General features: G+C 46.3%; 1 protein-coding gene across 1 annotated transcript in view; it reads left to right on the top strand.

The window, feature by feature from the left end:
* LOC146190267 (putative thiopurine S-methyltransferase) overlaps positions 1-20,740 on the top strand; it is a 47,988-nt gene extending 27,248 nt beyond the window's left edge. Inside the window, exons 7-8 of the mRNA XM_084599759.1 lie at positions 6,530-6,574; positions 20,601-20,740. Of these exons, the coding sequence (XP_084455885.1) occupies positions 6,530-6,574; positions 20,601-20,740 (185 nt within the window). The remainder of the gene's footprint in view (positions 1-6,529; positions 6,575-20,600) is intronic.
* The last annotated feature ends 131 nt before the right edge of the window (positions 20,741-20,871 follow it).

Consider the following 20,871-nt stretch of genomic DNA (forward strand, 5'->3'; position numbering starts at 1 on the left):
GACATTCGCAGAAAGTCTGGAGTTAAACCGCAGCAAACAGTGTCTGACCATGCTTAATCAAGCTTGCGCTCAGTAAACTTTATGAGTCTAACCTGGCTTAGCAACATAATCACGCATAACAAAGGTTTCACTTGTATAACCAGGCTTACCAGAGCTAAGTCGCAGCTATTTGTTGATCAGTGTATTTTCTTTTTAATCTTTATTTTTATTTGCGCACAGTGTTTTTTTTTTCTTTTGTTATCTCTTTTTAGGTTTATTTTGTTTTATTGTATTCATATTTTTCTACTTCCCTCAATTTTTTTGTTATTTACTATCGCTGTTGTCCTTTCCCTTCCTTGTGCTAGACAGATAATTATGAACACGTTCTAAAGAAGTTTGTATAGAGTTTAGGTATGCGGGGTCATGTAGGGAAAGGAATAATTGTGGCTCGAGCCGTGGGGTGGTCGCGATTCACAAATTTTTCTTATTTTATATTATATATACTGACAATTCGTGAGGACATAAGAGAGAGCGCAAACCAAGGACGACGAGCAAAGGAAAGAAAACCGACCATGAGTGCTAATTAGCACTCGATACGTATATTATATCTTTTGTCCGTCGTCCTTAGGACGGTTTCCGCCCTCTCTTACGTCATAAATCAACACCGACTTGCCAAAATTTCCACTCTCGTGAGCATGGGGCAACTCATGTACACGACACTCATGAGGCAATAAATGTTTTTTGTATTAAAAAAAAAAAAAAGAAAACAAGTGGTAATCATTTCATCGAAGCCCTCCAATGCAATGTCTATCATAGTCATATCGCATGTACAGCTTTGGAACAGTAAACCCCCCAACTAAAGCTCGTATCGACCGGAGTTACCTCGGTGTTTGAAATATTTTTCCATGCTGTGCGTATTAAATTAGGTGCAGCGGTAGCGTAGTCCAGTACTCGGACCTCGCATGCCTGTAGGCCAAAGCCCCTTAACTCATCGCTCTGCAACACCTTTCGACACAGTGATTCGAAAAAAAAGAAGAGCAAATAGCAACGGTGAAAGGGAGCAACCTTGACGAACAGAAGAGAACTTTTATACCTCTCGTTAATTAATGATTTATGATCAGGTTTGTGGTGCAATTCATATAAGCCATTTTGACTCCTTCGCATATGATGGAACCCAAACCTGCATGCGTCAGCAAAAGTAAAAGCGTTTCGTGCGGCACTCTATCAAAGGCCTTCGCCAAATCAATCTGAAGCATGGCAACCCTGAAGAATTCACTCTCACAAATTTCTAATACGCTTCCAGCGATATGAATATTTGTGTCTATAGTTCTGTTCTTTATCCCGCAAATCTGGTGGGGCCCGATTAAATCATTAATTACTGACTGGAGTCTTCTCGCGAACACCTTCATGAGAACTTTGTTGTCGACATTTATCAACATGATGGGCCTATAACCTGTTCAGGTTAACATCGTCCTTGCCTTTGAGTATTATGTGGACATGGGTAAACGACGGCGGCAGAGACTTTCACTCCAAGGATTCTGCGAATACCCTTTGTAATGCTATAGCCATGTCATTGTTGAACTCTTTGTAGAAGGCAGCACTCAGACCATCCGGATCCGGTAATTTTCCGGGATTGAATTCTTCTATGGCTTTTTCCACTTCACTAACGCTAATCTCTCTTTCGATCTGCATTGTGATATCTTTGTTCAAAGTTGGCATAAAAGAGAGGAAATCATCTTGGAATCCTGGCTTATCCGGTGTTCGATGATCAAAGAGTTTTGTCTAGTATTTTTCAAAGGCAGTTTTGATATTGTGCTGGTCCCGTGCAGAGTTCAAGACCTCGCTACAGAATAAATGTTGAGCTCTAACCGAGGATGAGGATATTAGCCCAGAAGCAATGAGCGATAATTTTAGAGATATCGTTACTGACTGCGCTGTAGAAGTAGGCGGTAGGATAGTTGGAGACGATACCGGTAAGCTGTCTAAGGGGACGAAAGATTTGATTATGAAACGCCAAAGTGTGAAAGCTTCCAATCCAACAGACCAGATGGAATTGGCCCATATATCAAAGCTAATCAATAAGCGCAAGGTGGCCGTTATAAGGAAGTATAACATGGAGAAAATTGAGCATGCTGTAAAGAACGGGGGAAGCCTTAAAGCGGTAAAGAAGAAATTGGGCATTGGCAAAAACTAGATGTATGCGCTTAGGGACTAGGCGGGCAACGTCAAAATAGCCGAGGAGTTCTATACAGATCTCTACAGTAGCCAAAGTAGTCAGGACCGCAATGAGACTGGCGGTAGGGAAAAACAGTCAGACGTTCCACCAATGACGAACGACAAGGTAGGGAAAGAGGGAAAGCAGCTGGAGAGGATCAGGTAACTGTAGATTTGTTGAAGGACGGGAAGATATCGTGCTAGGAACATTGTCTTAAATCATAAGAAAGGGGACGTTAAGGACCTGCAAAAATTAGACTAATCAGCTTACTGTCTGTTACGTATACTTACTAAGGTAATCGATAATAGAACCATGCCAACCCTAGACTGCAACCGAGCAAAAGATCAAGCACGTTTTCGGGAAGGATACTCTACTATGGATCATATCCATACCATCAACAAGGTGATAGAAAAATGCTCGGAATATAGCCATGCCCTTATACATAGCACTCATTTATTACGAAAAAGCATTTGACTTAGTAGAAACCACGGCGGTGATGCAGGCATTGCGAAATCAGGGTGTAGACGAGCCGTGCATGAAAATACTGATATATGAGTGGATGCACAGCAACCATAGTTCTGCATAAAGAAAGTAACAAAATTTCTATAAAAAAAGTGTTAGGAAAGGAGACGCGATCTCCCTTGCTTAGAGGAAGTATTCAGAGACTTAGAATGGGATCAGTTGGGGATGAGAGTAGATGGAGAATACATCAGTAATCTACAATTTGCTGATGACATTGTCTTGCTAAGTAACTCTGGCGATGAACTGCAAAGAATGATGACCTAAATAGGAAAAGTAGAAAGGTAGGCTAGAAAATCAATATGCAGAAGACTAAGGTAATGTTCAACAGCCTCGGGAAAAAAACTACAGTTTACGTTAGGTAGCGAAGCACTGGAAGTAGTAGGCGAATATGTCTACTTAGGACAGGTAGTAACCGCAGATGCGGACCATCAAGATAAAATAACAAGGAGGACAAGATTGGGGTAGAGCGCATTTGGCAAGCACTCGCAGATTATGAGTATTGCTTAAAAGGAAAGTATACAACTGTTGCATCTTACCTATACTCACCTGTGGGGCTGAAACATGGAGGCTAACGAAGAGGGTTCTGCTTAAGTTGAGGACAACGCAGGGGGCTATGGAACGAAAAATGGTAGGAGTATCGTTAAGAGATAGGAAGAGTGCATAGCAGATCAGAGAAATAACTCACGTTACTGACATTCTAGTGGAAATAAAGAAGAATGAATGGGCATGGACAAGAGAAGTAGTGCGGAGAGAGGTTAATCGATGGTCGCTTAGGGTAACAAATTGGATTCCAAGGAAAGGAAAGCGTAGCAGGGGGCTGCAGAAAGTTAGGTGGGCGGAAGAGATTAAGAAGTTCACAGGGATCAAGTGGATGCAGCTAGCACAGGACCGGGTTAATTGGAGGAATATTGGAGAAACCTTCGCCCTGAATATAGTCAGGCTGATGATGATGATTACGTATTAAATTGATCATAACTCTCACAATAGAGCAAGCTAGTTAAAATATGAACTACAAACCTCTCGTGGTATGTATTCTTCCTTAGTAATTTTACAGCAATAAGCTGTATTAGAGAGCTCACTCACGACGGCTTTCGTGTCCCACCACGGACGCAGCTGGCGCACCTGCAAAGCAGGTACGTGCAAGGAGGAAAGGGGAGTTGTGTTGCGCTGATAGCGCACTAAGCACCCTCGATGCGCGCGGAGGCGCGCGCATCCTGTCGCAGAAATCCACAAGTCCGCCGTTTATAATAATAATAATAAATTGTGGGAGTTTTGTAATGATGCAACCGCTCTCCGTCGGTGCAGTTACCGATAAAAGCACTCGTCTTATAACACCAACATTCCCAGCATCGACAAGGCCGGTGTATCTTCGTGTCGGCGTTTCGAAGGTACCCGCCCGACTGGCGGGAGGTTCACATGTGTTCGTGGTTTCGTTTCGGGGCGTTTCCCCTTCTTTCCCTGCCTAGCACCCCCATAACTGCGTCTTTGGGAGAAAGAGGCAACCTGGGGCGCTGGAGAGAACACCGCGCGTTGCCCTGCAGCTACTACTGCGATGCCGGCTACAATGAGGATGTTACTAAAACTTTTTGCTCAGGAAGATGCTGGGAAGGACACAAGAGTGATTGCAGTAGCGAGAAAGTACTACGCCGTTGCAGGAACGTGTTATCGGTTAACGTTTTGTCTTCGAGCAGCACCTATCCAATTAATATTCTTATTTCGTATTTTCTTTTTTCCTTTTTCGAAACAATGCGGCACGTGCGGCAGTCTAACGGCACACTGCTTTTCCATATTTCTAGGCGGTGTGGCACCTGAGCGATTTTTAAAGCGAAAGCTTTACTACGCCAGGTTTTCAAGAGCATAAAACAAATTTGACCTTCAGAAACTTTGAAGGTCAAAACATTAAACAGTTACCATGCAGTGCCAGTTCAGGTGTCCACAGAACAAGTGTGACAGATACAGCGCCTTTCCTTTCCTGTGAACCAATTATAAGAAAAATTATGAGAACACCGTGGATTGAAAAGGCGGTGTTACAGAGGCTATCGCTGCAACGCTCACAGCTTTCGCTCTAGCACTAATGCTCAAGCCGTGCTTAACCGTCGCCACCGAGATATTGGCAATACCTGCGCACCCCAGCAGCCTACGTCACGACAGGCGGATGGCGATAAAGTACTAGCAAATGAAGGTGCGAGCGCGAATCTGAGCCGAGTCACGTGATGTCATCACATCCCTTTGTCCAAACCTGTACGCGCAGATTTAGTGGCTGATAATTTATCGCTCATTCGCTTGTCGTGACGTTTGCTGATATGAAAGAAGGTGGTGCAAAAGCCTTAGCTTAACCCCCACAATTTTGAAGCGATAGCTTCACTAAGCGAAATAAATAAAAGGTCACCGTGTGCTTCCGGTGATCTTCAAACATCCTCGAGGTCAAGTTGGAACTTAAGCCACAACCACTTTGGGTAGCTATGTTCCCACCATAGGTCGAAGTCAAGGTCAAGGCTCAACTGATGTGGGAGAAGGAGGATAAGCTTTATTTTTGTCGTCAGTAAGTAGTAAAATATTGTGGGGTTATAGCCCCATCAAGTTTCCGTGAGCTCATGGCGCTCGGTGACTTCTAGGGCTTTTGTTACGACCCGGATCTGTGTGTCCGAGTCGGAGCTGAGCAACGCGGCCTCCCACTGGTCCTGATTCAAGAGCTGCAAACCTGCGGGAGGGGGATCCCGAGGGCAAGCCCAAAGTACGTGTGAGATAGTGGCGTTTTGGCCACATAACATACAGGATGAGGAGTAGACTCCAGGATATATACGAGAATTTATCGCAGGGTTCGGGACAGTGCTCGTTTGGAGATACCTCCGCGCAACCTCTTGGAGTTTTGTAAAAGAAATATGCGCGGAGAGATAGATGTCTACCTAAGCGGTAGTGCATGATGATGTCATGAAAAGTAACCATACGATCTCTCGCCGTCCGCAGAACGGGTGACGCGCCACAGCCCGATCGACGATCCTCGGGCGTAATTGTGGGCCGCCTCATTTCCTGGATGGGATGAGTGCGCTGGAACCCAGATCAGTTGGATCTTACGGAGATGGAAATTGGTGGAATTGAGGAGGGATAGGACGATGGGGAAGACCCAGCCTTTGTCGAAGTTACGAACTGCAGATTTGCAATCACTGAAGATGGTATCGGCAGAGGTGGAGGCTATCGCCAATGCTATGGCCGCCTCCTCGGCCCTTTCAGATGTTCTGACAAGGATTGATCACGCGACCAACAGCCGTCCACAGTGGTTAGTACCGCGAGCGAAAAAGCATCGCGGTCGGAGTATTCGACTGCGTCGACATAGACTGCTGTCCGATCTGTCAAATATATATTTTTTTTTTTTTTGTGCAGAGGCTTTGCCCTGTCCTTGTGGCGAGCGATATGATACACTGGGTGCATGTTTTTATGGAGAGGGGTACCGATGAGGTTACTATGGATGCGAGTTGGAAGCTGGGCCTTGTCATCGACGGTCGCTTCGAAGCCTATTCCCACCTTGTCGAGTATATGGCGTCCCGTGGGGGAGTAGCTTAACGCGTGAGCAGCTGCGTGGCGAGACATGCTCGCTGACGGTTATATCGAGTACGTGCGCAGCCATGCCATGGACTCGGAGTAAGCAAAGTTCAAACCAAGACGAGCTTCTTTACGGATCACCAAGTCTCTTCCTAGCCGTAACGAAAGAAAAACGTTCCGCTGAATAAAGAGATTTATCATGTGTAACCATGCTTCAGCTTTCGCTTCGCACCTAAAGCAAAACCACAGCCATTTCTTTTTTCCATTGTGCAGGTTCCCCTCGCAGCGCTGGTGGTGAAGCACTGCGGCAACATTTCGGTGAGTGCGTGGATACAGATGCAAAGGCTACATCGGTTTTTATGACTTCATGACGCGGAGTCAGCGCCACCTTCTATCCGACTCTGTGAAAATGGTGTGTGTGTGTGTGTGTGTGTGTGTGTGTGTGTGTGTGTGTGTGTGTGTGTGTGTGTGTGTGTGTGTGTGTGTGTGTGTGTGTGTGTGTGTGTGTGTGTGTGTGTGTGTGTGTGTGTGTGTGTGTGTGTGTGTGTGTGTGTGTGTGTGTGTGTGTGTGCGCGCGCGCGCGCGCGCGCGTGTGTGTGTGTGTGTGTGTGTGTGTGTGTGTGTGTGTGTGTGTGTGTGTGTGTGTGTGTGTGTGTGTGTGTGTGTGTGTGTGTGTGTGTGTGTGTGTGTGTGTGTGTGTGTGTGTGTGTGTGTGTGTGTGTGTGTGTGTGTGTGTGTGTGTGTGTGTGTGTGTGTGTGCGCGCGCGCGTGTGTGTGTGTGTGTGTGTGTGTGTGCGTGCGTGCGTGCGTGTGTGTGTGTGTGTGTGTGTTTAAGAAAAAGTCACCGATAATGCTTAAGTGTAGGCGTGTTTAGGTAAAAATAGCGTTTTCGTCTAAGTATTCTATCACTGCTGACACGGACGTTGGAGAACACGGAAAACACGTGACATGTGTTTAGTAAGTTGGTTAATTATATTCTAACAGTTGCCTATCATGGGCGCTGCCATTTTATGTCGGCGGCGCCATGAAGTTTGAACAACCGCCATGCTGGTATGTGCGGTCGCGTCCGCTTAACAGGAGACAATTAGTGCACATCGACATTTCGCAGCTCAAATTTTCGCGTTGTGAAAGTACCTGTTGGGAAATAATATAACTAATTGGTTCACAGGAAGGGAAAGGCGCAGTATCTGTCACACTTGCTCTGTGGACACCTGAACCGCGCCGTAAGGGAAGGGATGAAGGTGGGAGTCAAAGTGGAAAGACAGAAAGGGGAACCGTAGTGAAGGGCTACGGAGTAATTTCGACCACCTGGGGATCTTTAACGTGCACTGACATCGCACAGCACACGGACACCACTTCGTTTAGCCTCCATCGAGGCGCAGCCGCCGTGGCCGGGTTCGAACCCGGGTGCTCCAGCACAGTAGTCGGGCGTCTTACCACTGCACCACCCCAGCGGGGCTACCTGTTGGAAAGAAAAAAACGTCTTCAGCAGCATTCAAGGCATTCGGTCAGGAATGACCGGAATTAATGCGCCAATCGGGTCGGCGGACGACTACAAGCCTGATTACAATTACAAAGTGTGTAACTTTCTGCATGACGGCGACGGTGTTCTACACAGCACGTCGTCTTGACACGCTAGCGGCGTCAGGTCGCTGCTAGCGCTACCTCCCTCTTCCTTTTCTTTCTTCTCTATTTTCTCTGCTGTCTGCACGAGGCAGCGGAGGTGGCTCAGCTACAGAGCCGGTAGCAGGCCCGTGCATTTTCTTTTCCTACTTCCTACAGCCACAACAACAACAAGCGCCCCTGTCGCAGCCACGAACGGTGGCAGCAGGGGGGAGCGCTGCCCCGGCTGCGGAGCTGTTCACGATAGTTCACGAGGGACTACGGCGACACCGACGGCGATGCGAAACGCAAGAACGGGCGCCAAAGAGCTGCGCTCTAGAAGATTTTGGTAGCCGCGGCCATGTTAAAGGAGCCGCGAAGCGCTTCGTAATATGATATCGGTTATGCTTCAGGTCAATTCTTTATGTCACAGGGATACTAGCTCAAAAAGAATTACAAAAATCGATGCACAGGAACGGGAGTTATTCAATGAAGGAATTTAAAAATAGAAGCAAACAAAAAACTGCCCTCAACTCAAATTTTGCGGGGCTTCCCATTCCCATTTCGCTCTCCCATTGACGTCATTGGGTGCGACCAATTGGCACAACATTCACTGCTCAGTCCGTCACGATACTTCCGTCTTCGACTGTTTTTCGCAGAGCGCCTGGCATCGTTGGCACCGCGTTGCTGCGTAGCCGCCGTTGTTTGTAGCCTACGGATGCATAAGCTACCGATGAACACTCGAAGGCGTCTGGAGTGAAGTGCGCCGAGCACAAACGCCGATTCGGTTCTTTCTGAATGCCCAGAGCTTCTAACCACATTCTTTTTCGTTCATTATGGGAAGGAAATCTGTGGTACGACACTCTTCCAATGCCTTCGCTGCTCGAGCAGCCTGGGACTGCGCAGAATTTCTTCTTGACAGCACGAAATATAACCAGGCTTCACCAGCGAAAACCGATCGGTCTAGGCAAGACAGCCTACTAGGATACGAAGAACCACCTACAACAAACCACGGGGAATAAACAAACGGCAAACCACATGCAAAGTCTAGCAAGGTATACGCAAGTATGTATACGTGAGGCAAACACAGGGCAAACAGGAGCTACATGAGCAACTATTTCTACTAGAGGGGAGCAAAATTCTTGGATTTGGGAAAATAGACAGAGCCTCTAGCGTTATTTTTTGTAACATTTTATTTGAAGTGCTTTAATCTAAAATAAATATGTCGGTTTTGTAAGTATATTAGAAAACGCAAGACCATTACAGAGCGTATCATTAATCATGAGTTCATTTAGCCGTGAATTTATTGTTCGTCCAATCATCAAATTGGACCCAATGTCGTCATATCCGCTGCCAAAAAATGGCCGCTGTGTGCCGGCACCATCAGCGGCCCGAACTCGCTTTCACGAACAAATTAAAATATTAAATACTGGATAATACACAAAACAACCACCGTTAATAGTGTCACTATAACTCAATCTACGTAACCAAGAGGCAAAACAATGTGCTTAAAAATCGTTTCGGGGCTCCTTTAACAGCTAAGCTACGGCCGGCAAAAATGGAACGAACACGGGGGAAGCAAAGAAAGGGGCGAAAAGAAAAAAGGACGGGGGTAGAGTATGTAAAAAAGCATACAAAACGTTCTTTTTAAGGCATGACGGTAAAGATAGCGCACCGCTTATATCAACTTAAGAGCTTAAACGCTTTTCGGCTCGGGATGCTTTGTGTTCTAAAGACTGCGCAGCGCGTGCGCTTTCAGCGTAGTAGGGTGGTGGTAGAAACATTTTACTGACATTGAACAAACAGTGGGGGCGAAGCCCCCTTCATGGCACTTGGGTACTCCCTTACTATGTGGGAGACACCCTTATAAGGCAAAAGGAAGTCCTTAAAGAGCGATCCTCCTCATAGCACTGGAGATAATCTTCCGTAATTGTTCTTGACTTGAAGTGCTCTTCATGAGAGACTCCCAGTAGGACTCTGCGACGTTCGGTGATGGGGGATGAGGAAAGGTGGGGCATGTAAGAAAGATGTGTATGGAGTGTCCTGGTTTGCCGCAGAGTCTGCATGATGAGGAATACTGGTCTGGGTATCAGGCATGTAGAAGTGTAGGGTATGAAGCCATCCGAGTCTGCAAGCTTCGCCAGTGTACGGCCTGCGCTATGGTGAGAGAGGGGACTGGGGGTGTATATTCCCTTCGTTTGCCCCGTAGTAAAAGAGAATATCACGGAAAGAGAGAAGGCGCTCCCCGGCCTGTAGAGAGGGCTCCGTTTCGCTAGCCCGGAATGTAAGACCTCGGGCTAGGGAATTAACCTCTTCGTTGCCAGGGAGGCCGGCATGTGCTGGCGTCCAAATGAGGCTTATGGTGTGCCGGGGCTGCCAGAAGCGTAATATGCGAGCAGCGGTGCGGGAAATATAGCCGTTGACATAATTCAGAATCGCAGATTTGGAGTCAGAGATAATTTTTGTGGCAGATGTAGAGATGAGAGCAAGCACGATGGCTGCCTTCTCTGCCTCTGTGGTAGAATTGGTGATTATAGAGCTGGAAGTAAGCAGCTTTGCTTGATTGTCGGCTACAGCCAGGACCATACGGGAGCCTGCCGTATATTCTGCTGCGTCCACGTAGACCACCTCTTGGTCCTCGCTATATTGTCTGTGAAGGGCACGAGCCCTGGCTATTCTGCGGCCCTGGTCTCGCTCAGGGTGCATGTTTTTAGGAATTGGAGGTATGATGAGATTAGAGTGGAGGTTAGGAGAAAGGGGTACACCGTCAATGAGGTGTGTAACTGGGCTTAGGTTTAAGTGGGATAATAAAGTGCGGCCAGCCACCGAGTTGGATAGGCGATTAGAGTGGAGGTTAGGAGAAAGGGGTACACCGTCAATGGGGTGTGTAACTGGGCTTAGGTTTAAGTGGGATAATAAAGTGCGGCCAGCCGCCGAGTTGGATAGGCGGGCTATTTCTCTAAGTTTCTCTTCTCTAATTTCCTCGAAAGTGTTGTGTACACCGAGTTTAAGGAGTCGGGCATTAGATGTGCTGAGGGGAAGTCGTAGAGCCGTTTTCGTGCAACTTCGTAGGAGTGCGTTCACCGCGGTCTCTCTCCTTTTGTTTGGGGGGGGGGGGGGGGGGGGGATATGGGAGGGCATATGTGGCGCGGCTTATAATGTAAGCCTGGGTGAGGCGAAGTGTGTTTCGCTACCGTAAGCCAGCCCGACGGTTGGCTATGCGGCGAATCAGTCGGGTAGTCTGTTGACTTTGTGCATGGAGAGTCTTTATGACTTCTCCGTGCGCACCATGGAAGTGAAGAACTAGACCCAGCACACGGGTTGTGGATACTAGTGGGATCAAACGGGTACTAGCTTGAGGGAAATAGGCGGACTGCCTGAATCGTATTGTTTGGGGCGGTAGAGAAAGAGTTCTGATTTTGAAGGGGAGCAAGTTAGGCCACATTCCCTTACATAGGTGTCGATGGTGTTTAGTGCCAATTGTAGATGTCCCTCTATTTCGGCATCACTGCCGCAGTTAGCCCAGACAGTGATGTCGTCGGCGGAGAGGCTGAAATGAATGTCGCGGATTTGGGCTAATTTTTCGGGTAGGTGGAGAAGTGCTATGTTGAATAATATAGGGGAGAGGACGACGCCCTAGGGCGTACCTCGTGCACCTAGCGTGATCTCTAGAAGGCAGTGGTCGCCAAAGGTAAGTGTAACAGATGTTTGGTTTGGGCTAGTTGGTAGCAGTTTCTTGAAGACATAGCGCAAAAAAAGCCGGGGACAACTAACACAGATGTAGACAGGGCAGGCGCTAACTGACAACTTTATTTTCGAGGAAAACCGCAGCACAATATGTCAGGACCCACGTGACAATCAAGGGGCCTTATACTACAACCAAATACAGCTTAACAAAGGGCGGCCGACAATCTTGACCCGGAAAAACCATAAAAGAAACAAGGAGGGAGGCCGGAAAGCATTATCAACAGATTATATAAAACTCATTGTGAACTTATTACAACAGAGGGGGCGCGAACAACATCGTGGCCAAGGGGCGGTGCCAAAGAACCCAACCGCAGCAACGAGCGAGCCTAAAAGGGCCCAAAACAAGGGAAGTAAAAGCAGAGTCATAGGTCAAAACCAGAAAAAATGTGCGAGGCAAAAGCAGAGTGATAATTAAAACAGATAAAACGTGCGAAGCAAAAGCAGAGTCAAAAACTAAAGACATATGAAACGTGCGAAGCAAAAGCGGATTCATAAGCTAGATCAGACGATCCGTGGGAAGTAAAAGCAGAGTCAAAACTAAAATCAGACTCAGGAGTGTAGAAGGCTCCCCGCTAAAACATTGAAGTGCTAAACAAGAATAACCAGGATGGGCGAGTGGAAGAACAATTATGAAGAATGAGAAAATCAAGGGAGTAAAACACACCAGAAACCGGGAAGGAATAAAAGAAATTCCACAGACGATAACTCGTTTCATATCAGTCAGCAACCGGTTGCTTGTGGTAATAAAGCAAAAAGGGTTATACCACCTACATGTGGCCATCAAGGAATTCAAATTCGCTTTCAAGAAGGTTGGTAGAAGGTACGCTGACGAAATCCTGACCGGCCTTTCTAGTGAAGTATGCCTCCATGACCTCGCGCTGTTTTTTCTTTGGCTGATCTTAAGAAATCTGTGCTATCTAAGAGCCGATAACATTCGTTATGTGGATCCGTTTTACAAGCTTTACAATGTTCGGCAAGGTTAGTACCCGATTTGTTGCGTACGCATAGTCTGTGTTCTCTCGCCCTCTCATTGAAACATCTTCCAGTTTGTCCGATGTACTGGAGCCCGCAACTGATTGGAATCCTGTACACGACATTTTCCTTGCATTCCGTGATCTTAGTTTGATGTTTCTTCGTGAATGCTACTTGCTTTTTCATCTTTCTAGTGCATCTTTTCGATAGTGTGCATGGTGCAGAGAAAATAATTTTGACGTTATAACGCGCTGCCAGCTTTTTGAAGTTATGTGAAAACCTATGGAAGTATGGAATCACCTGGACTGGCATCTTACTCTTGCTTTCTTCGTTTCCCTGCTTACTACGTTGACTGTTTGAGGCTTTTAGGTTTTGCAGAAGGCTTTCACACACTGCTACAATAACGTCAGGGGGGAAACCTGCGTCTTGTAGACGCTAGAATTGCTCATTCATGCTAGTAGCCATGCGGTGGGTTTTAGGCTCGTTCGTTGTTGTGGTTGGGTTCTTTGGCACCGCCCCTTAGTCACGATGTTGTTCGCACCCCCTCTGTTGTAATAAGTTCACAATGAGTTTTATATAATCTGTTGATAATGCTTTCCGGCCCCCCTCCTTGTTTCTTTTATGGTTTTTCCGGGTCAAGATTGTCGGCCGCCCTTTGTTAAACTGTACTTGGTCGTAGTATAAGGCCCCTTGATTGTCACGTGAGTTTTGACATAAACTGTGCTGCGGTTTTCCTCGAAAATAAAGTTGTCAGTTAGCGCCTGTCCTGTCTACATCTGTGTTAGTTGTCCCCGGCTTTTTTGCACTATGTCTTCAAGAAAAGGTAAGTGTGGCTGTGCGCTGGCTGAGGAAGTCTCGGACGTAATTATACAACTTGGCGCCGACTCCCAGGGTTGCAAGATTCTGAAGGATTGCTGAATGTGTAACATTATCAAATGCTTTGGTAAGATCCATACCTAGGATGGCTTTGGAGTCATAGGTTTGACAGTCGAGAATATGATGTTTTAGCTGTAAGAGAACATCCTGTGTTGAAAGGCCAGAACGAAATCCAAACATGCAGGTGAGCATGAGATTTTTGCCTTCTAGATATTGAGAAATTCTGGTCTGGAGTACACGCTTCATTAGTTTGGAGGTGAGAGAGATGGGCCTAAGGTTTGAAATTAGCAGAGGTTTCCCAGGTTTTGGTATAAACACAACTTTGGCATCTTTCCATTGCGGCGGGAGGGTTCCGCATTGCCAGCACTCATTAAAGTATTCAGTAAGGGTGCAATAGATTGGGAATTAAGATTCCGGAGTGCCTTATTATGCACTCCATCTGGACCGGGGGCTGAAGATGTGTTAAGCCTTTGAAGCTCAGCCTGCACCTCTGATATTGTGATGGGTTGGTCGAGGAAGTCGTTAGGGGGCCCTGAATAGTCGGGGTGTATTATAGAAGGGTACTTGGGGAAGTAGTGATCGCAAGTATGCATTAGTCTAGTGAGGTTATCTCGTTAGGTTGTCTTATTCTTACTACAGTCTAATAAGTGCCTAAAAAGGTTCCAAGTCTGAGATACACTCATATTTCCATCCATCTTGTTGCATAGCGATTCCCAATTCTGTCGTGAAAGAGTTGCTGCATGCGTCTTTATCTCTCTGTTTAAACGGGCGAGGCGGCGTTTCAGGGTCCGGTTCCAACGCTGAAGTTTCCAGCGTCGTTCTAGGCCGCCTTTAACCTCCCATAAATGCAGGAGGCGGGAGTCAACCATGTCACTTGGGCAGCCATCTGGTAGGGGACAAGTTACTGATTGGACATCGCTTTGTAGTTGTTTGGACCATTCGATTATGTCATTAATGGGGGCGTAGGTGCGGGCTGCTCTACACATTCGGAAAGAATCCCACTTCGTGAAAGTTGAACCTCTGGGAGGCCTACACTACAGCAGCTGAATGTTTAGAAGAATTTCTGTGATGAAATGATCACTTCCTAGATTCTCTTGGGTATTGCACCAAGATGCGTGAGGGAGACGAATTACGAAAGTAAGGTCTGGTGTAGTGTCTCTACAGACACTGGCTCCCGTGCGGGTAGGAAAGGTAGGGTCAGGGAGAAGAGAGAGACCGGTTTGTTGCGCGGCTAACCACACGCGACGTCCTTTAGGTGTGTCATGTGGGTAACACCAGGCTGTATGTGGAGCGTTCAAGTCTCCAACAATGAATAAGGGACACTTCTTAGCTACGCGCTTCGCAAGTGTAAATAGCCGTTCATGGTTGTTTTATAGCACTTAGGATGACTGCATACATTTAAGATAAAAAGAATATTCACTAGAGTGTATTGTGGCACAAGTTCAATTAGAAGATTATCAATGTCGGTAATCACTAGGGGATGTGAGATGGTGGTGAGAGAGCGATTAACTAAAAAGGCTACTCGAGAGAGAGCAGGAGATGTAGGCAGAATGGGTGTATAGCCGGAGAGGGTGAGTGGGTTGGAGGGTTCCTGTAGAGCAAGGATGTCTGGTCCCGTAGCGCAGGACAGCAGTTGGTGGACTACATGACGCTTCTGGCCAAAGCCCCGGCAGTTTTACTGCCAAACAGTAAGATTACGGTTTCGATATGCCATCATGAGAACATATCGGAGGAGGAGTCGAAACGGTGGGGTGGGATTCCTGAGCTATAGCAGGGAGAGGATTTTCCTGTCCTCCTGCTGCTTCGGGTTTCTTGCGCTTTGGAAGACAGGTTGCATAAGTATTGAGCCGAGACTCAACATCTATATAGCGATCAGAGAATTCTTGGGTTAGGACATCTAATCTATGATTAAGAACAGCATTGTCTTGCGTTATGCGGATTACCGCATCTTTGAGTGTTGCACATTCCTGATTGATGTGAGTTATAGCCGACTGCAATTTTGCCTCAAATCGCTAAGATCCGGACAAAGTCAAGCAGCGCTATTTCTCAGAGTATTCAATTTTCTTTTTGAAGATCATTAAGATCATGGATCACTGCCTTGTCGTGGCGGAGGGGCTTGCGAAACTCGATGAAGTCGTGAGCTCTGCTGTGTAGGGCCACCCAAGATAGACAGGTCACGGCAGAGAGTTCTGACAAAATGTGATTCACTGGAGAAGGTAATGGCAACCCACTCCAATATTTCCTGCCAAGAAAACCCTATGACCAGTCACAATAGCATTAATGATGTGGCGCCGGAAGATAAGCCCCCCAGGTTGGAAGGCGTCCCACATGTTACTGGGGATGAACAAAGGGCGATTCCTAGTAGCTCCAGGACGAATGAAGCGGCCGGGCTAAAGCCAAAAGGACGCTCAGTTGTGGATGTGTCGGGAAGCGACCAGAAAGTCCGATGTTGCAAGGAGATATATCACATAGCAACATGGAATGTAAGATCTATGACGCAAGGTAAACTGGATGTCGTCAAGCGAGAAATGGACAGATTGAACATGGATATCTTGGGTATCAGCGAGCTTAAGTGGACCGGAATGGGAAAATTTAATTCCGGCGACCATTATATCTTTTATTGTGGGCACGAATCCAGGAGAAGGAATGAGGTCGCTCTCATAGTAAACAGAAGAATGGGCAAAGCAGTGCTAGGGTACAACCCCAAAAACGACCGAATGATTTCACTTCGGATCCAAGGTCACCCTTTCAACATAACAGTTATCCAAGTCTATGCACCAACCACTACTGCTGAAGAAGCTGACGTTGAGAGATTTTATGCTGACCTGCAATGCCTTTTAGACCGCACTCCCTCATCAGACGTCCTTTTTCTCATTGGAGACTGGAATGCTAAGGTGGGGAGTGAAGAAATATCCGGAATTACAGGCAAGTTCGGTCTCGGTGAGGCAAATGAAGCTGGGCAGAGGCTAGTAGAGTTTTGTCGAGAAAATAACCTGACCATAGCGAATACTCATTTTCAACAGCACAAGAGGCGCCTGTACACATGGACTTCACCGGACGGTCTGTACAGGAATCAGATTGATTATATTCTTTGCCGGCAGAGATGGAGAAGCGCTATACAAGCAGTAAAAACAAGGCCTGGGGCCAATTGTGGCACCGATCATCAGCTTCTTGTTGCCAAATTTAAGCTTCGATTGAGGACTTTCTAGAAGGCCTAGAAGGCCTTTCAGAAGGCCTTTCAGAAGGCCTTTCAGAAGGCCTTTCAGAAGGCCTTTCAGGTATGATCTAGATCAAATTCCATCAGAATATGCTGTTGAAGTGAGGAATTGATTTCAAGAATTAGATCTAGAAGACAGAGAGCCTGAAGAGCTGTGGACTGATGTGCGTGATATAATACAAGAAGTTGCTACTAAGGTAGTTCCAAAGCAAAAGAAATGCAAGAAAGCAAACTGGTTATCTGAAGAGGCTTTGCAAATAGCTGAGGAAAGGAGGATGGCAAAAGGTATGGGGGAAAGAGAAAGATACAAGGCTCTCAATGCGGATTTTCAGAAAATAGCAAGAAGAGATAAGAATGTCTTCCTGAACATACAGTGCCAAGCAGTTGAGGACAACAGCCAATTGAGGAACACAAGAGCTCTGTATAAGACAAAGATATCAAAGGAAGCTTCTGAGCTAAGCTGGGCGTGATAAAGGACAAATGAGGCAGGGACCTCACGGAAGCCTCAGAGATAAAGAAGAGGTGGCAGGAATACACAGAACTCTACAAAAAAGACCCGGATGTGCAAACCCAACACAAGACGGTTGTGATTACTGATCTCGAGCCGTGCATCCTGAAGAGAGAAGTTGAATGGGCTTTAGCCAGCCTTGCTAAGAACAAAGCTAGCGGAATTGATGGCATTCCAGCTGAGTTGCTTCAAAACCTCAACCATGACGACGCTGTTAACGTTCTGTACACATTATGTCAGCAAATTTGGACAACCCTGCAGTGGCCATAGGATTGGAGGAGGTCAGTTTACATCCCTATTCCAAAGAAAGGCAGTGCCAAAGATTGTTCCAACTACCGCACGATCGCGCTTATTTCGCATGCTAGCAAGGTGATGTTGAAAATCCGCCTAGGTAGGCTGCAGCAGTATGTGGATCGGGAGCTTCCGGACGTGCAAGCTGGGTTTCGCAAGGGCAGAGGAACTAGAGACCAGATTGTCAACCTTCGCTGGATCATGGAAAAAGCAAGAGAGTTCCAGAAACCCATCTACTTCTGCTTTATTGATTATGCGAAAGCGTTTGACTGCGTAGATCACAGCAGATTGCGGCAAGCTCTCCAAGAAATGGGAGTTCCAAATCACCTCATCTGTCTCCTCAGGAACCTGTATGAAGGGCAAGAGGCCACAGTCAGAACTGGGCATGGTCTTACTGATTGGTTTCCGATTGAGAAAGGAGTGAGACAAGGCTGCATACTGTAGCCCTGCCTATTTAACCTATATGCTGAGTGCATCATGAGGAAGGCCGGTCTGGATGAGTCTTCAGCTGGAGTGAAGATTGCTGGGATACGTATCAACAACCTTAGATATGCGGATGATACCACTTTAATGGCAGAAAGTGAAGTGGAACTCAAGAGTCTTCTGATGCACATACAAGAAGAGAGTGAGAAGTTTGGGCTTAAACTGAACATTAAAAAGACAAAGATCATGGCGTCTTGCCCCATCAAGTCCTGGAGCATCAAGGGACAAGAAGTGGAAGCTGTGACAGATTTTCTCTTCTTGTGCTCCAAGATAACCCCGGAAGGAGACTGCAGCCATGAAATTAGGAGACTCCTACTTCTGGGAAAGAGAGCCATGGCTAGCCTTGACCGCCTAGTAAAGAGCAGAGAAATTAGTCTGCTAACCAAGTTCTGTATAACTCGTGCTATGGTCTTTCCAGTTGTGATGTATGGATGCGAGAGTTGGACTGTGAAGAAGGCTGACCGCCGAAGAATAGACGCATTTGAATTGTGGTGCTGGCAGAGACTCTTGAGAGTTCCTTAGACTGCCAGAAGATCAAATCAGTCGATACTGTCGACCTTAAACCCTGACTGCTCATTGGAGGGTCAAATTCTAAAGTTAAAGCTCAGCTACTTTGGTCATCTGATGAGAAGAGAGGAGTCGCTGGAGAAAGATTTGATGTTGGGAAAGGTTGAGGGTCACCGGAGAAGGGGTAGGCAGCGAACGTGATGGTTAGATGGCATCGTCGAGGTGCTGCAGATGAAGTTATGTGATGTTAAGAAGATAGTGAGAGACCGGAAAGCGTGGCGTGATATGGTCCATAGGGTCACGAAGAGTCGGACACGACTGAACGACTGAAGATCATAATGAATGAATTAACCACGTACAACTCTCTCTGATTGATCAAGAAGTATGATATATAAGGGACATTTGAGTTTTATGTCCCAAAGTGGAATTGATTCTGAGGGAAGAAAAACAAGCAAAATAAGACTATGCGCATTTGAATAAAAATTTTCCCAATATATTAAATAATGCTCAGCAGATCGCGCAAATTGCGCTGAAAGCGATCGTGGACATCGTGGAGAACATTGCATTTGCAAACAAAATTAAAGAATTCTTACGGGTCTTCATGTATATATTAACCTGTGAATGACCCTGGCGACGTATGTGCGATTAATAGACGTCAAACATCTTTTTATCGAGCAGGATAAAACAAGTTGGCGGCGCCCACTATGCGAATGTTACGAAGAAAGTTGTTATTCAGTGAAATTTTATGACTTAAGTTCCAGGTACAATGAGTTAGAAATACGATTTTTAGTTCAGTATAGTTGCCAGTAATGTTGTTCTTTAGAGTGAAGGAGATTGGAGTAGAAGAAAACGTACCTATCAAAATCGTCGTCATATGAAAAACACCCTTCCAATCATTCATGTCACCGTCCTTGCATGCGCTAACAACAGGTCGGGAAGTTGTACAGTGTTGATTATATATTAGTATTTCTTATACACTGCGATTTTTCATTTTCATTTAATTTAATCAGTCACTACAGTCCAACGCTGCTATAGTCGCCCACCATAGCCGCACGCGCTGTTGAGGCAACAGAGAAGGAAGCCAATGCATGCAGCGCCCTTCGCAAAGTAATTTCAGCAGTAATCGGCTAGTAAAGTGCTGAACTACTCTCCAGGCATAGACCAAACTATTTCTACGCACGAGCACAGCTTACGCTTCAGAATATTTACACAAGTGAACTGGTTTCAAAGGCAGCATTGCTTGGCGCAGTGTAGGTACGCTGCATTTTCGCCTACACTCCATGTCGCTGCCAATTGCAGCGCCACCTTTGTTTACAAACATGACGCTTGCCTAAAGGGAGAAAATCACTTTTGTCGAAATTGAGCATCAAACTTGGATCTCGTGTTGCGCAGCGAGCATGCTACCTCTCCAGTATAGTAGGCACATGCATTCAACCGTGATAAAAACAGTGTGGTTGCCACCAAGGAGTTTCACTCAGCAGGAACCCTGCTCGCTTTCACCGTCAGATCTCATTGGAGTCGCTAATGTGTTATTAAAGTTTCATAGTTTTTTTTTCTGACCTGTAGTAACTGTTTTTTGGGAAAGTGTTATTTTTACTGTCTAAACGCCATGGTCTGTCAATACAGGCCAACTTCAGTTTGTCTTTAGTGTTTCTTGAACAGTTACTAAAATGTTTCGATTATAAACAGCACTTCTATTTGCCTTTAAAATGCTGCCTAAGACGCTCTCGTTGGGTCACCGAAAACAGCAACAGCATTCGTAGATGGTGGCACCGCCTGGAAAGGGTGGCATGTGGCCTTGCCATGAAGGGGAGCAAGAGGTAAAAGATTGCCATTGCAACCGAGACGGGCGACGCATTTTTGGACTGAGTGTGGTCCTGGCTTGTAGGCTAATTTCATTTTGAAGGGGGGGGGGGGGGGGGGGCTCGCTCCGGTGAGGATAAAGGTGGAGAGCCATCTTAGATGTTGATGTCAGATTTTATGCAAGCTAACCAAAAATGTTTGCAGGTAGATAACAAGGGATTAAATATTATCCCCACTTTTTACCTGCTGGGGTGCATCGTTTATGTGCTGCAATACAAAAATGTGTAGTTCACATGAAATAACAGAAGAAAACATTTTGCTTCATTTGTACTCTTCAGGGGACACTGCAAGCATCGCACTTGTCGACAGTGCAGTTGAGCATCACGAGGAATTCTTGGGTGCAACCGGACCAGTGACATATTGCCTTTGGCATTTACGGCCACAAAGACCGGAAGAACCCTCAGCCTTTTCTTGCTAATGCCATAGCTATCACATGCAAACCAAACAATGCAGTATTTCTACCAGACTTAACCAAAAATCTCCTGTCTTACCTAGTGCACTAGTATAGTCAGATAATACAACTCAAGGACACTGTGGCAAATACATCTC

This window comes from Amblyomma maculatum, chromosome 4 (genome assembly GCF_055883805.1).
Source record: "Amblyomma maculatum isolate TAMU_Amacu chromosome 4, ASM5588380v1, whole genome shotgun sequence".
Classification (NCBI taxonomy): domain Eukaryota; kingdom Metazoa; phylum Arthropoda; class Arachnida; order Ixodida; family Ixodidae; genus Amblyomma; species Amblyomma maculatum.